This window comes from Schistocerca piceifrons, chromosome 7 (genome assembly GCF_021461385.2).
Source record: "Schistocerca piceifrons isolate TAMUIC-IGC-003096 chromosome 7, iqSchPice1.1, whole genome shotgun sequence".
Lineage (NCBI taxonomy): Eukaryota > Metazoa > Arthropoda > Insecta > Orthoptera > Acrididae > Schistocerca > Schistocerca piceifrons.
The window spans coordinates 89,274,180-89,288,618 of NC_060144.1; the positions used below are offsets into that span (position 1 = coordinate 89,274,180).

General features: G+C 37.8%; 1 protein-coding gene across 1 annotated transcript in view; it reads right to left on the reverse strand.

Moving 5' to 3' along the window:
• Positions 1-14,439, reverse strand: part of LOC124804918 (phosphatidylinositol phosphatase PTPRQ-like) — a 424,691-nt gene that overhangs the window by 28,673 nt on the left and 381,579 nt on the right. Inside the window, exon 17 of the mRNA XM_047265295.1 lies at positions 8,658-8,793. Coding sequence (XP_047121251.1) covers positions 8,658-8,793 — 136 coding nt within the window. The remainder of the gene's footprint in view (positions 1-8,657; positions 8,794-14,439) is intronic.

Below are 14,439 nucleotides of genomic sequence, written 5' to 3' on the forward strand. Positions count from 1 at the left end.
GCCATTTGTAGCCAATCCCATTTACATTATGAGTTATAATACTTAAAGCACCATCAAATCCCCTCTCCCCCCACATCTTAGATTGTATTTCATTTGAATTGGACATCTTTCTCACTGCAGTTTCCCCCCACATCTTAGATTGTATTTCATTTGAATTGGACATCTTTCTCACTGCAGTTCTTTTTGTTTTCTTTTTCTTTTTTTTTAAAAAAAAAAAGGTGGAACTTTAATTATGATCTCTCTGTACTTATTGTAAAAATAATAAAAATACACTATGTTTTACTAAACTAATTATGAAAAATATATCTGTTTTCTGCTGAGCATCATGTCATGATGATGATTAAGTACAGGTTTTATTTTTTTTGTAAACTGTAATGATACCTAAGGTTGTTTGCTTTTCCAAAATGTTGTATGTGTTAAATTCACTGACTGCAAATATCTTGGCATCAGCTGTGTTATACACAGATATACTACCTACTACAATATTGTAATATTCCATCCTGGACCATTGTTTTATACTAACTACTACTGAAATATGAAAATTTGTACTGGACCAGGACTCAAAACCAGATTTCCTGCTACTCATGGACGGTTACCCCAACCACTTAGAGTATCTATGAATACCTCCTGGACCAACCCAAACTTCAATATGTCACACAGTCTACATCCTATACCATAGTGCCCTACATTCATTACTTAATGCTCACAGCTTCACTCTGTATTCCTGCTCAGTGAGAATGAGACTATGATATTATTGTCTTGTGCCTGTCTTGGTGTGTAATATTTGCCTTTGTGTCTGGATGAACGGACATTAATTGTGATTGATAGCTATCTGAAATTAATTCGAAATTAATTTGCTAACTGCTGTTATCTTGGTATCAGCTGTGTTAGGCATAGATACACTACCTATTAGTGACATATGAAAATATGTGCGAGACCAGGACTCAAATCCATATTTCCCATTTGTTGTGAGCAGTCTACTCAACCACTTAGGACCATCTGAAACTCCCATATGTCACACAGTCTATATCACTGTACCGTAGTCCCTTACATTCATGGTAAAAGGGTGTAGACTGTGTGATGTATGAGAATTTGGGTCAGTCAGGGAGGCAAGCATGGACAGCCTAAGTGGTTAAGATGACTGCTCATGTTAAGTGGGAAATCCGAGTTTGAGCCCCAGTCTGGGACAACTTTTTATATGTTACTAATAAACAGTATATCTATGCCTAACACAGCTGATAACAGTTATTTGCAATTAAACTGCCAGAGACTGTGGTCATGTGTGTGTGAGTTGCATTTGCGTGAGTGCGTGTGTGTATGTTGTGTAATTTTGCTAAAGGCCTTGTTGGCCAAAACCTAACTTTCTGACAGTCTTTTTGTTATGTCTTCCTATATTCAGCATTTCTGGTGTATGGTGAGTAACAACTATCCTTTTCATTATATTGTTGTTGGAGTAATTGTTTTCAGTAATGTTTTAAAGTTGTTCAATGATTTGATGTTGCATGCCTATTATAATATGATTTTTTTATTATTTTGACAGTTCTAGAAATTCAAGATTGACAGCTAGTTGGTTACTTAAAGATATAATAAAAATCATATTATAATATACATGCAACATTAAGTCATCAGACAACTTCGAAATGTTACTGAAAAAATACTACAGCCAACAACTATGGACAGCAGTAATAGTTTACTCAAAGTTTATATATGTCCACCTACAGTGTCAGGGCAGGTAATGATGGAGGCAACAAAGCTATAATAAGCTTACACACAAAAATAAAATATACAGCAACATATTATCTACTAGTTCTCTGCATAAAGGCAATTTTATTAACATATTTGAATAACACCTCCTGCCTCTCACTGCAAATGTGATACCCATGGATGCATGCTAAGGCTTTAGGAGTGCATCTTTTTTTTAATTTTTTAAGTGAAAGGGATGGCAATTGTTAAAAACTATTGGTGATTAGTATGTCGTATATGGAAGGAGTTCTTTTTGGAGGCACCAGAAAGGTCAAAGTCAGTACAAATACATATTGTTGAGATCTGAAGTAGCAGGTGAATTTTGGATTAGGTTTCGACATTCCAGAAAAAAACTGCCAAGGTGTTCTTGCCATTGTGCAATAGCTGGCACTGTTCCAACTAGTAACCTAAGTTGGTAATACTTCTGCTGGCTGGTGTGAACCAAACCATTGGTGCTCAGGCTGTTTATCTGTAGGGCAGTAAGGAGGACGTGGAGAGAGTACGGAATGAGGGTGAGTGGGCCATCATTGGACAGTGGATTTTTGTGCCTTTTGCCTCTTGAACATGCTGGTGGCAGCTGGTCTGGTGAGTTGTTAGAAGTTTGGGCACTGGCGAACTGTATATCTAGTATCAGCGCCTGTGGTATAGAAGAGTGTGCATATCTGATATACATAGCCAATCTGGGCTGCTGAAGGTCTTCTTGTTAACAGGTGCTGGTGTATTTGCTGGGTTCTGTTGCAGAAGTCAGCTAGCTGTATGAGTCCATCAGCAAACTGTATTCTTGCGATTGAAGCATATGGAGTGTTTCTACCAACTCTAACATTTCTACATGCTGTTTTCTGAATTCAAATTTGGGTCATGTAATTGACACTAAGTTACTTGCTTGTGTATCACTGGGCCACATCTGTAGTGAACAGGGAAGTAATGAACAGCCTTGACAGTAAGAAAAATGATTGTCAGTTATTAATTATAGCTCATTTTGCAGATTTGATTCCATTGTACACATATTATATGAATAAATTGATGTGCTAAATGCCTGCCACATGTAGGAAAGAGGGATCTGCTAGCACAGTACACAGTGAAAAAGTGAAGCTAATGTTGTTTATATTCTTACATTAACCTAATTGTACTGTACCTCTTAGTACAGCATTTGGCACATGTTAGTTGGACACTTTGGTAAGGTACTTTTTGTGAGTAACTTAACAGCCATGAAGCAGTATCATTCCCTACATTTTTTATCTTTTATCATAATAATATATGGAACTTTATGATAAAAGTTTTTTCTCATTGATCATAATTTTACTTTGAATATACACTGATTTTTTAAGTTAACTTTTTCCAGTTAAGTGTTATTTGCCAGTCTATTTTAAATAACTAAAGTTTACTGTTTCCTCACTTGAGTGCTGGTAAACCTGTTGGAACAACTAAAGGATATACTGGCTGATACATTTCAGTTAAATTTTACTTGTTACTCTATTTCAAAGAACTAAAGCATAACTGTCCCTCAAGTAAGTGTTGCCAGAATAACTGTAGGATATTTTGGCTGTTGTTTTTAATCAAGTGTTATGTCCCAGCCAATTTTAAATAACTAAAAACATAACTGTTTTCTAATTAAGTGCTGCTGCAAACCTGTTTGAATAACTGAAAGGTATATTGGACAATGATATTTTACTGAAATGTTACTTCCTAAGCTGTTGAATAATTAAAGATTAATGTTTTCTTAACCGAGTGTTAGTTATCAACTAATGGAAATAACTGCATGATTAATGATTCTTAAATAATCGCTGCTGTGATTGGAACACCGACTGTTTATTAAGTTAATGTTTCCTTATAGTGGACTGTCAGTGCATGTCAAATTGAATTGTATTTTGTTGGATTATGGCCATGTTAAATTTTATTAAAATTTTCAATTTATGTGATTTTGCAAAATGTGAAACCCCAACTCAGTCAGTCAGTCCACCCTTTTATCCTAACGGCCCATTAACTTTCTACACTATTTATAAATATTGTGGAGATATCATCAATGAATCTGAATGTTATATGAGCTGGGTGCATAGGAATATTTTTGATTGAAGTAGAAGGGTGTCTTTTATCTCCCACAGCAGTTTTGCATATTTGGCATTCAAAGTAGAAACAATTGTTTGTTCAAATGTATTTGGTAAGAAATTCATGACTGTAGTACCAAGAGGATGCTGGGAAAGGTGGCTACCATGTCAACAGTAGCATTAGCTTTGGGGATGATTGTTTTATAAACTTATAACATGGTGTACTTAACATACTGAACTATTCTAGTGGATGCTATACTAACTTCTCTTGAATTTTAATTTTTTCATCCATTGTAGTTCTACATTTTGTCCACTCAACTACTTAATATGCACTTGTGAATCTGGTGACATATGTGCTTAAACTCAATTTGTTATGTTTACACAGTATGACATTTGTTTCTTATTCTCTTTATGTTACAATTAGTGAACCACATTCCTTAAGTTTAATGCTTTGGTTACCTGTGGTTTCTGTCTGAAAGCACGATTTTATTAAATTTTGTAAGCACCAGTGCCTTTATCATGAAACCACTAACTCTATTGTAAGACATACACCCATCAGCCATAACATTGTGATCACCTATCTAATAGCCACCTTTGGTGTGGATGAAAACAGTAATGCATCATGGCATGGAAGCAATGAGGTCTTAGGAGGCCACCATATCTGCACATACAAATCATCTAATTACTGTAAAATCCAGGGAGGGTGACAATAAGCTCCAAAACCATATTCAATCGAATGCGAGATGTGTTCGATCAGATTCAGATCTGGCAAATTCGGTTGCCAGCACATCAATTGGAACTCACCACAGTGGTCTTCAAACCAGTCCATCACGCTCCTGGGTTCATAACATGGAAATTACCTTCCTGAAAAATGTCACTGCCATAAGGAAAAATAAACATCATTAAGAGGTGTATGTGGTCTGCAACCAGTGTACGATACTCTTTGGCCATCACAGTGCCTTGCAAAAGCTCCACTGGACCAATGGGTGCCCACACAAATATTCTCCAGAGCATAATGGACATGCCACCAGCTTGTCTCTATCCCACAGTAGAGGTGTCAAGGACATGTCCCCCTGGTAGACGACAATTCATGCCCTCCCATTTGCTCGATAAATGAGGTATTGGAATTCATCAGACTATGAAATGCTCTGCCACTGTGCCAATATCCAGCCCAATGATCATGTGCCCATTTCAGTCATAACATGGGCACACACATGGGTCATCGACTGCAGAGGCCCACTGTTAGGAGAGTTCTGTGTACTGTGTGTTCAGACACATTTGTACTCAGCTCAGCATTAAAGTCTGATGTTAGTTCTGCCACAGTTCACTGCCTGTCCTGTTTTACCAGTCTGCCCTGCCTACGACATCTGGCAGCTGTAATGATGGGTGGCCATCCAACCTCCTGTTGTCTGGATGTGGTTTCACCTTGATTTCACCACATACTGCAGACACTTAGAATAGTTAGAACTGCGCCCCTGAAACACCCAACAAGTCATGCAGTTTTCAAAATGCTAAGGCTGTGCTTCCTGGCCACCACAATCTGCCCTTGGTCAAATTCAGATAGATTGAACATCTTCCCCCTTCTACAACAGACAGCATGCTCACTGATACTCTGACTAGCAGTCATTCCTCATCAGGTTACACACTGCTATCACCTGGACAGTTTTATATAGATAGTAGATCAGTGGTCATAATGTTCTGGCTGATCAGTGTGTAGTGGTACACCTAGGTACTTCTACAAATGTAGTGAACTGTAGCAGTCACTTAGAGCATTCAACGCAACTGGTGGCATGGGATGGAGATTGTGCTATGTGATTGTAGGAGATTATGGTATGCTGCCTTTTTTATGTTTGTGACCACAGAGGTCAGTGACAGTGAAAGTAAGTATATGTAATGTTATTTTGATGTAGATTTGGGTCTGAATTACTGCTTTTATGTTTTGTACGTGATTTCGAAATTTAAGCACTGAGGCAGCATGTAGTTTTGATACAAAATTTATTAAATTTTTGCCCATTCTTGCTTATTATTTAGAACTATAAATATGAGTTCATGGAAGTTTTGAGATGTGAGATAGTGTCCAGGAAAAAAGCGAATTTTCTTTCAAATATAACCCAAGATGTGAGTGGTTCCAAAGTGAAACACCTCTTTGGAATAACTGATTGCTTACTTTTTGTCAATTTTTTCTTGTATTTGTTGCTTACTATGATAATGAAAGATATTTTTGTGACAATTTTAAAGTTATATTCCAAAGAGAAACCACCGCTTTAACATTATTGGTATTTACTTTTATCAATTTCATCTTGTACTCATGTAGTATGGCTAACACTTGGTTCAAGAATCATAAAAGAAAGTTGTACACATGGAAGACTCCTGGAGATACTAAAACGTATCAGATAGATTATATAATGGTAAGACAGAGATTTAGGAACCAGGTTTTAAATTGTAAGATATTTCCAGGAGCAGATCGGGACTCTGACCACAATCTATTGGTTATGAACTGTAGATTAAAACTGAAGAAACTACAAAAAGGTGGGAATTTAAGGAGATGGGACCTGGATAAACTGACTAAACCAGAGGTTGTACAGAGTTTCAGGGAGACCATAAGGGAACAATTGACAGGAATGGGGGAAAGAAATACAGTAGAAGATGAATGGGTAGCTCTGAGGATTGAATTAGTGAAGGCAACAGAGGATCAAGAAGGTAAAAAGACGAGGGCTAGTAGAAATCCTTGGGTAACAGAAGAAATATTGAATTTAATTGATGAAAGGACAAAATATAAAAATGCAGTAAATGAAGTAGGCAAAAAGGAATACAAACGTCTCAAAAATGGGATTGACAGGAAGTGCAAAAAGGCTAAGCAGGGATGGCTAGAGGACAAATGTAAGAATGTAGAGGCTTATCTCACTAGGGGTAGGATAGATACTGCCTACAGGAAAATTAAAGAGACCTTTGGAAAAAAGAGAACCACTCGTATGAATATCAAGAGCTCAGATGGAAACACAGTTATAAGCAAGGAGGGGAAAGCAGAAAGGTGGAAGGAGTATATAGAGGGTCTATACAAGGGCGATGTACTTGAGGACAATATTATGGAAATGGAAGAGGATGTAGATGAAGATGAAATGGGGGATATGATACTGCGTGAAGAGTTTGACAGAGCACTGAAAGACCTGAGTCGAAACAAGGCCCCCGGAGTAGACAACATTCCATTAGAACTACTGACAGCCTTGAGAGAGCCAGTCCTGACAAAACTCTACCACCTGGTGAGCAAGATGTATGAGACAGGTGAAATACCCTCAGACTTCAAGAAGAATATAATAATTCCAATCCCAAAGAAAGCAGCTGTTGACAGATGTGAAAATTACCGAACTATCAGTTTAATAAGTCACAGCTGCAAAATACTAACACGAATTATTTACAGATGAATGGAAAAACTGGTAGAAGCTGACCTCGGGGAAGATCAGTTTGGATTCCATAGAAATGTTGGAACACGTGAGGCAATACTGACCTTACGACTTATCTTAGAAGAAAGATTACGGAAAGGCAAACCTACGTTTCTAGCATTTGTAGACTTAGAGAAAGCTTTTGACAATGTTGATTGGAATACTCTCTTTCAAATTCTAAAGGTGGCAGGGGTAAAATACAGGGAGCGAAAGGCTATTTACAATTTGTACAGAAACCAGATGGCAGTTATAAGAGTCGAGGGGCGTGAAAGGGAAGCAGTGGTTTGGAAGGGAGTGAGACAGGGTTGTAGCCTACCCCCAATGTTATTCAATCTGTATATTGAGCAAGCAGTAAAGGAAACAAAAGCAAAATTTGGAGTAGGTATTAAAATCCATGGAGAAGAAATAAAAACTTTGAGGTTCGCCGATGACATTGTAATTCTGTCAGAGACAGCAAAGGACTTGGAAGAGCAGTTGAACGGGATGGATAGTGTCTTGAAAGGAGGATATAAGATGAACATCAACAAAAGCAAAATGAGGATAATGGGATGTAGTCGAATTAAGTTGGGTGATGCTGAGGGAATTAGATTAGGAAATGAGACACTTAAAGTAGTAAAGGAGTTTTGCTATTTGGGGAGCAAATCAATTGATGATGGTCAAAGTAGAGAGGAGATAAAATGTAGACTGGCAATGGCAAGGAAAGCGTTTCTGAAGAAGAGAAATTTGTTAACATCGAGTATAGATTTAAGTGTCAGGAAGTCATTTTTGAAAGTATTTGTATGGAGTGTGGCCATGTATGGAAGTGAAATATGAACAATAAATAGTTTTGAAAAGAAGAGAATAGAAGCTTTCAAAATGTGGTGCTACAGAAGAATGTTGAAGATTAGATGGGTAGATCACGTAACCAATGAGGAGGTATTGAATAGGATTGGGGAGAAGAGAAGTTTGTGGCACAACTTGACTAGAAGAAGGGATCAGTTGGTAGGACATGTCCTGAGGCATCAAGGGATCACAAATTTAGCATTGGAGGGCAGTGTGGAGGGTAAAAATCGTAGAGGGAGACCCAGAGATGAATACACTGAGCAGATTCAGAAGTACGTAGGTTGCAGTAGGTACTGGGAGATGAAGGAGCTTGCACAGGATAGATTAGCAAGGAGAGCTGCATCAAACCAGTCTCAGGACTGAAGACCAAAACAACAACAACACTCATGTAATATGTTAATAAAGTTTAATTTTGTGAAAAATTTTGAAAGTATATTTTTTTCATATTGTTAGAACTCAAAGTGTTAATATTTAACACCAAAATCTCCACTGCCATTCTGATTAAGCTCACTACATTAATGTGGTTATTTTAACTACTCCCATTTACCTATTTGAATTTGTTTCATATTGTTTCAATATTTACAAAATATTATTGAAATTATTTTACCTCTGACTGCACCATATTTGTTCGTTGCTTTCGGAGATTGTAAACAACACCAAATATATCAATAGTTTTATTTTCTCGTATATGTTGTAGTAGAATATCTAGTGCAATCAATGTTCCTGTTCGGCCAACTCCAGCACTGAAAAAAAAAAAAAGTTTATGAAAAAAAGATTACTTGACAGTACAGTAGTTTTTTAAATTTATATTTCATGTGAGATACACTATTCGGTTCATTATTGCACATATAGGTTAAAAAATACAAGCAAACAAGTTTACTGACAAAGAACACAAATTCTATTCTATTCTATTCTATTCTATTCTATTCTATTCTATTCTATTCTATTCTATTCTATTCTATTCTATTCTCTATGAGCTGTTTGCATGATATCAAGGTACCACCATGGCTAGTAAGATCACCAGATGTATCCCCAATAGAATATATAAGGATGAGCTCAGACATCTACTCTGTCTTAGCACAAGTGTCCAGATATCCAAAGCCAGTTATAACAGTTGTGGGCTAGATCGCCCCAGAAAGGGATAACATGGCTTTACATACTGTCAAGTTATTTGTAATTTTGACTCAATTTTGTAATCAATGAAATAACATAACATACCCTCACCACCTGTGAAATTTCGTTTCCTTTGCTCCTCCACTTTCGGGTGTTTCACTGTTTTTGTCAGGTAGTGTGTTTGCACAAGCCAGAAATCAAGCAGGAGTCAACTGTATGGGTTTTACTAACTGAGTGGAAACACAAAGGAGGTCCCTTGGTAAAGAAAAATGATTGCTTGTTAAATTTTAAAGGTGAGTATTTTGAGAAATAATAAAATGAGTCATGCAAAAAAAAATTTAAAAGGCAGCCCTTATGGTCTAAAATATTCACCAAAAATAACTTTGTGAAACTACAGGTACAATGAGGAGAAGATAAACAATTTTGTAATAACTGGAATTTTCCTTACTTAAAAATAAGAAGAGAGGCCTATAGTAGCAATATTTAAAGATCAGTCATTCTGAACCTAAGTAAGGATGCAAATTCAGTGCAGAAATTATGTTTGTGTTCTTTATTACAGTAGTGTATATTGCATTTTTATTTGCAACTATCGTTTTATCATTGGGATTACATGGCATTGATGTGTAAATACAGCAGATCTTCAGGATTCTTGAGGTGGCATCTGCAATATGTTCAGTTTGTTAAAAACATACTACTCCTTTGAGCAATATTATGAAAAGGATGAATTACTACTCACTGATGCACTGAGTTGCAGTCAGGCACAAAAAAGACTGTTACACATTAAGCTTTTAGCCACAGCCTTCTTCAGAAAAGAAAACACAAACATATTCACACAAGCAAGCACACCTCACATGCACATGGCTGCTATCTATGGCCACTCCAGCCAGAATGTAGCTACTGTGTGGAACAAATACAACCTGTAGTGGGCTGGGCTGGGGGAGGGATAGCATTGTATGGATGGGGGAGAGGAGCCTGTGCCGATTGGCGGGGTGTGTAGGGAATAGATGGTAACAGGACAAGGCTGTCAGGTGCAGCATTGGGAGGCTGGTGGGAGAGGGGGAGGGGGGAAGGGCAAAGGAGAACAGGGAACAGAGAAGGAAAGCAGCAAAGAAGGATAAAAGACGGGTGGGTGCACTGGCAACAAACAAGTTATGTACAGCTGCATGGCATGCAACAGGTTGTCCACTTTGCCATTTGTCATATTTTGGTGGTGACCATTCATCCTGGTAGGCAACTGGTCAGTAGTCATACCAATATAAAAAGCTGTCCAATGGTTGCAGCAGAGCCTGGATATGACACAACTGCTTTCACAGGCAGCCCGTCCTCTAATGGGGTAGGATAAGGCTGAGGCATGAAAGGAATAGGAAGTGCTTGGTGGGTGGATTGGGCAGGTCTCACATATAGGTTTTCCACAGGGATATGATCCCTGTGTCAAGTGTTTGGAATTGGGAATGGCATATGGATGGACTAGAATGTTGTGGAGTTTGGGTGGGTGACAGAACACCACTTAGGTGAGGAGGGTAGAATGTCAAAATGCAAATAATGTTGATGGTTGATGAGTTTAATGTGGACAGAGGTATGGATGGAGCCATCAGAGAGAAGGAGGTCAGTGTTCAGGAAGGTGGCACACTGGATTGAGGAAGACCGGGCAAAGTGGATGACTGAGAAGGTAATGAGGTTGTGAAGGACTGAGGATAAGATGTCTTGGTCCTGAATTCAGATCATTAAGATATAATCAACAAACATGAACAACACCAGAGGTTTTGGGTTTTGGGAGGCTAGGAAGATTTCCTGTAGATGGCCTATAAACAGGTTTGTATAGGAGGGTGTCATGCAATAAGTTAAGAAAGGCATGGTTGTGCCACTGATTTATTTGTACACCTTCCATTCAAAGTCTTGTGTGATTGTGTGTACGTTTTCTTTTCTGAAGAAGACTGTAGCCAAAAGCTCATTGTGTGACAGTCTTTTCACTGTGCCTGTCTGCAACTCAGCATATCATCTTTATGGTGAGTAGCACACTATCCTTTTCATAACATTGCTGATATTCAAACCTGGACTTCTCCTCCTTTGGTTTGATGTTGTCAGTGGAAGCATGCGGTTAAGTGTCAGAGAATCAAAAGCTAGAAACAGTCATTACACCTACATAATATTCTCACATCATAGTGATGACATTGTAAAGTTGCTGTAAGAAAGTGTCAAATATAAATATTACTGCTAATACTACTACTAATGTTAATAATTAGAGTTACATGAGAAAAGACAACCACTCACTGTATAGAAAGAGTGTTGAGCAGTTTCTGTCTCTCTCATATATTACTGGAAAATTAAGTCAGTTGTTTTTGTAATGTCTTACTAATTCGCTGAATGTTCTACTACAAACTTTGGCGTACAGAACATATTGTATGTATGTGCATACATACAGGAAATAAATTAATCTTAGTATCAGGGGAACAAGGATGTAGATTGTGTGTTCAAAACATTAACTGAAATTAAATGTGAACAATTTTTCTGAACTACTCTATCTCTCTCACCATCCATCATCGCCCTACAGCAGTCCTTTCTTTGGTAAGGCCAATTGTGAGGTTATGTTTAAGAACAAGTTTCTTGCCAGCATGTGATAGTAATTATTTTGAGGCAATATGCAAGATATTATATGTACATAGAAAACAACATATTATATTGTAAATATTAGGCAATTATAGAACAGTGAAATATGAAGTATCTAACTATGTTCAATACAAGTAAAATGCTGATAATTGTTCATGTTCTTACAATCTATCCGTATCATAATATTATTGCTGAATTCAAATTTTTATGTTGATTAAAATTTATACCTATTTCTTGTGTTGTTGTTGTTGTTAATGTGGTCTTCAGTCCTGAGACTGGTTTGATGCAGCTCTCCATGCTACTCTACCCTGTGCAAGTTTCTTCATCTCCCAGTACCTACTGCAGCCTACATCCTTCTGAATCTGCTTAGTGTATTCATCTCTTGGTCTCCCTCTATGATTTTTACCCTCCATGCTGCCCTCCAATACTAAATTGGTGATCCCTCGATGTCTCAGAACATGTCCTACCAACCGATCCCTTCTTCTAGTCAAGTTGTGCCACAAGTTCCTCTCCTCCCCAATTCTATTCAATACCTCCTCATTAGTTATATGATCTACCCGTCTGATCTTCAGCATTCTTCTGTAGCACCACATTTCAAAAGCTTCTATTCTCTTCTTGTCTGAACTATTTATCATCCACGTTTCACTTCCATACATGGCTACACTCCATACAAATACTTTCAGAAAAGACTTCCTGACATTTAAATCTATACTTGATGTTAACAAATTTCTGTTCCTCAGAAACGCTTTCCTTACCATTGCCAGTCTACATTTTATATCCTCTCCACTTCGACCATCATCAATTGATTTGCTCCCCAAATAGCAAAACCCCTTTACTACTTTAAGTGCCTCATTTCCTAATCTAATTCCCTCAGCATCACCCAACTTAATTTGACTACATTCCATTATCCTCATTTTACTTTTGTTGATGTTCATCTTATATCCTCCTTTCAAGACACTGTCCATTCCGTTCAACTACTCTTCCAAGTCCTTTGCTGTCTCTGACAGAATTACAATGTCACTGGTGAACCTCAAAGTTTTTATTTCTTCTCCATGGATTTTAATACCTTCTCCAAACTTTTCTTTCGTTTCCATTATTGCTTGCTCAATATACAGATTGAATAACATTGGGGATAGTCTACAACCCTGTCTCACTCCCTTCCCAACCACTGCTTCCCTTTCATACCTCTCAACTTGTATGACTGCCATCTGCTTTCTGTACAAATTGTAAATAGCCTTTCGCTCCCGGTATTTTACCCCTGCCACCTTTAGAATTTGAAAGAGAGTATTCCAATCAACATTGTCAAAAGCTTTCTCTAAGTCTACAAGGTTTGCCTTTCCTTAATCTTTCTTCAAGATAAGTCGTAGGGTCAATATTGCCTCACGTGTTCCAACATTTCAATGGAATCCAACTGATCTTCCCCGAGGTCGGCTTCTACCAGTTTTTCCATTTGTCTGTAAAGAATTCGCTGTGACTTATTAAACTGATAGTTCAGTAATTTTCACACCTGTCAACAGCTGCTTTCTTTGGGATTGGAATTATTATATTCTTGAAGTCTGAGAGTATTTTGCCTGTCTCATACATCTTGCTCACCAGATGGTAGAGTTTTGTCAGGACTGGTTCTCCCAAGGCTATCAGTAGTTCTAATGGAATGTTGTCTACTCCTGGGGCCTTGTTTCAACTCAGGTCTTTCAGTGCTCTGGCAAACTCTTCACGCAGTATCATATCTCCCATTTCATTTTCATTTACATCCTCTTCCATTCCCAAAATATTGTCCTCAAGTACATCGCCCTTGTATAGGCCCTCTATATACTCCTTCCACCTTTCTGCTTTCCCCTCCTTGCTTATAACTGTGTTTCCATTTGAGCTCTTGATATTCATACGAGTGGTTCTCTTTTTTCCAAAGGTCTCTTTAATTTTCCTGTAGGCAGTATCTATCCTACCCCTAGTGAGATAAGCCTCTACATTCTTACATTTGTACTCTAGCCATCCCTGCTTAGCCATTTTGCACTTCTTGTCGATTTCATTTTTGAGACTTTTGTATTCCTTTTTGGCTGCTTCATTTACTGCAATTTTGTATTTTCTCCTTTCATCAATTAAATTCAATATTTCTTCTGTTACCCAAGGGTTTCTACTAACGCTCGTCTTTTTACCTATTTGATCCTCTGCTGCCTTCACTATTTCATCCCTCAAAGCTACCCATTCTTCTTCTACTGTATTTCTTTCCCCAATTCCTGTCAATTATTCCCTTATGCTCTCCCTGAAACTCTGTACAGCCTCTGGTTTAGTCAGTTTATCCAGGTCCCATCTCCTTAAATTCCCACCTTTTTGTAGTTTCTTCAGTTTTAATCTGCAGTTCATAACCAATAGATCGTGGTCAGAGTCCCAATCTGCCCCTGGAAATATCTTACAATTTAAAACCTGGTTCCTAAATCTCTGTCTTACCATTATATAATCTATCTGATACCTTTTAGTATCTCCAGGATTCTTCCATGTACACAACCTTCTTTCATGATTCTTGAATCAAGTGTTAGCTATGATTAAGTTATGCTCTGTGCAAAATTCTACCAGGCGGCTTCCTCTTTCATTTCTTAGCCTCAATCCATATTCACCTATGTTTCCTTCTCACCCTTTTCCCATTCTCAAATTCCAGTCACCCATGACTATTA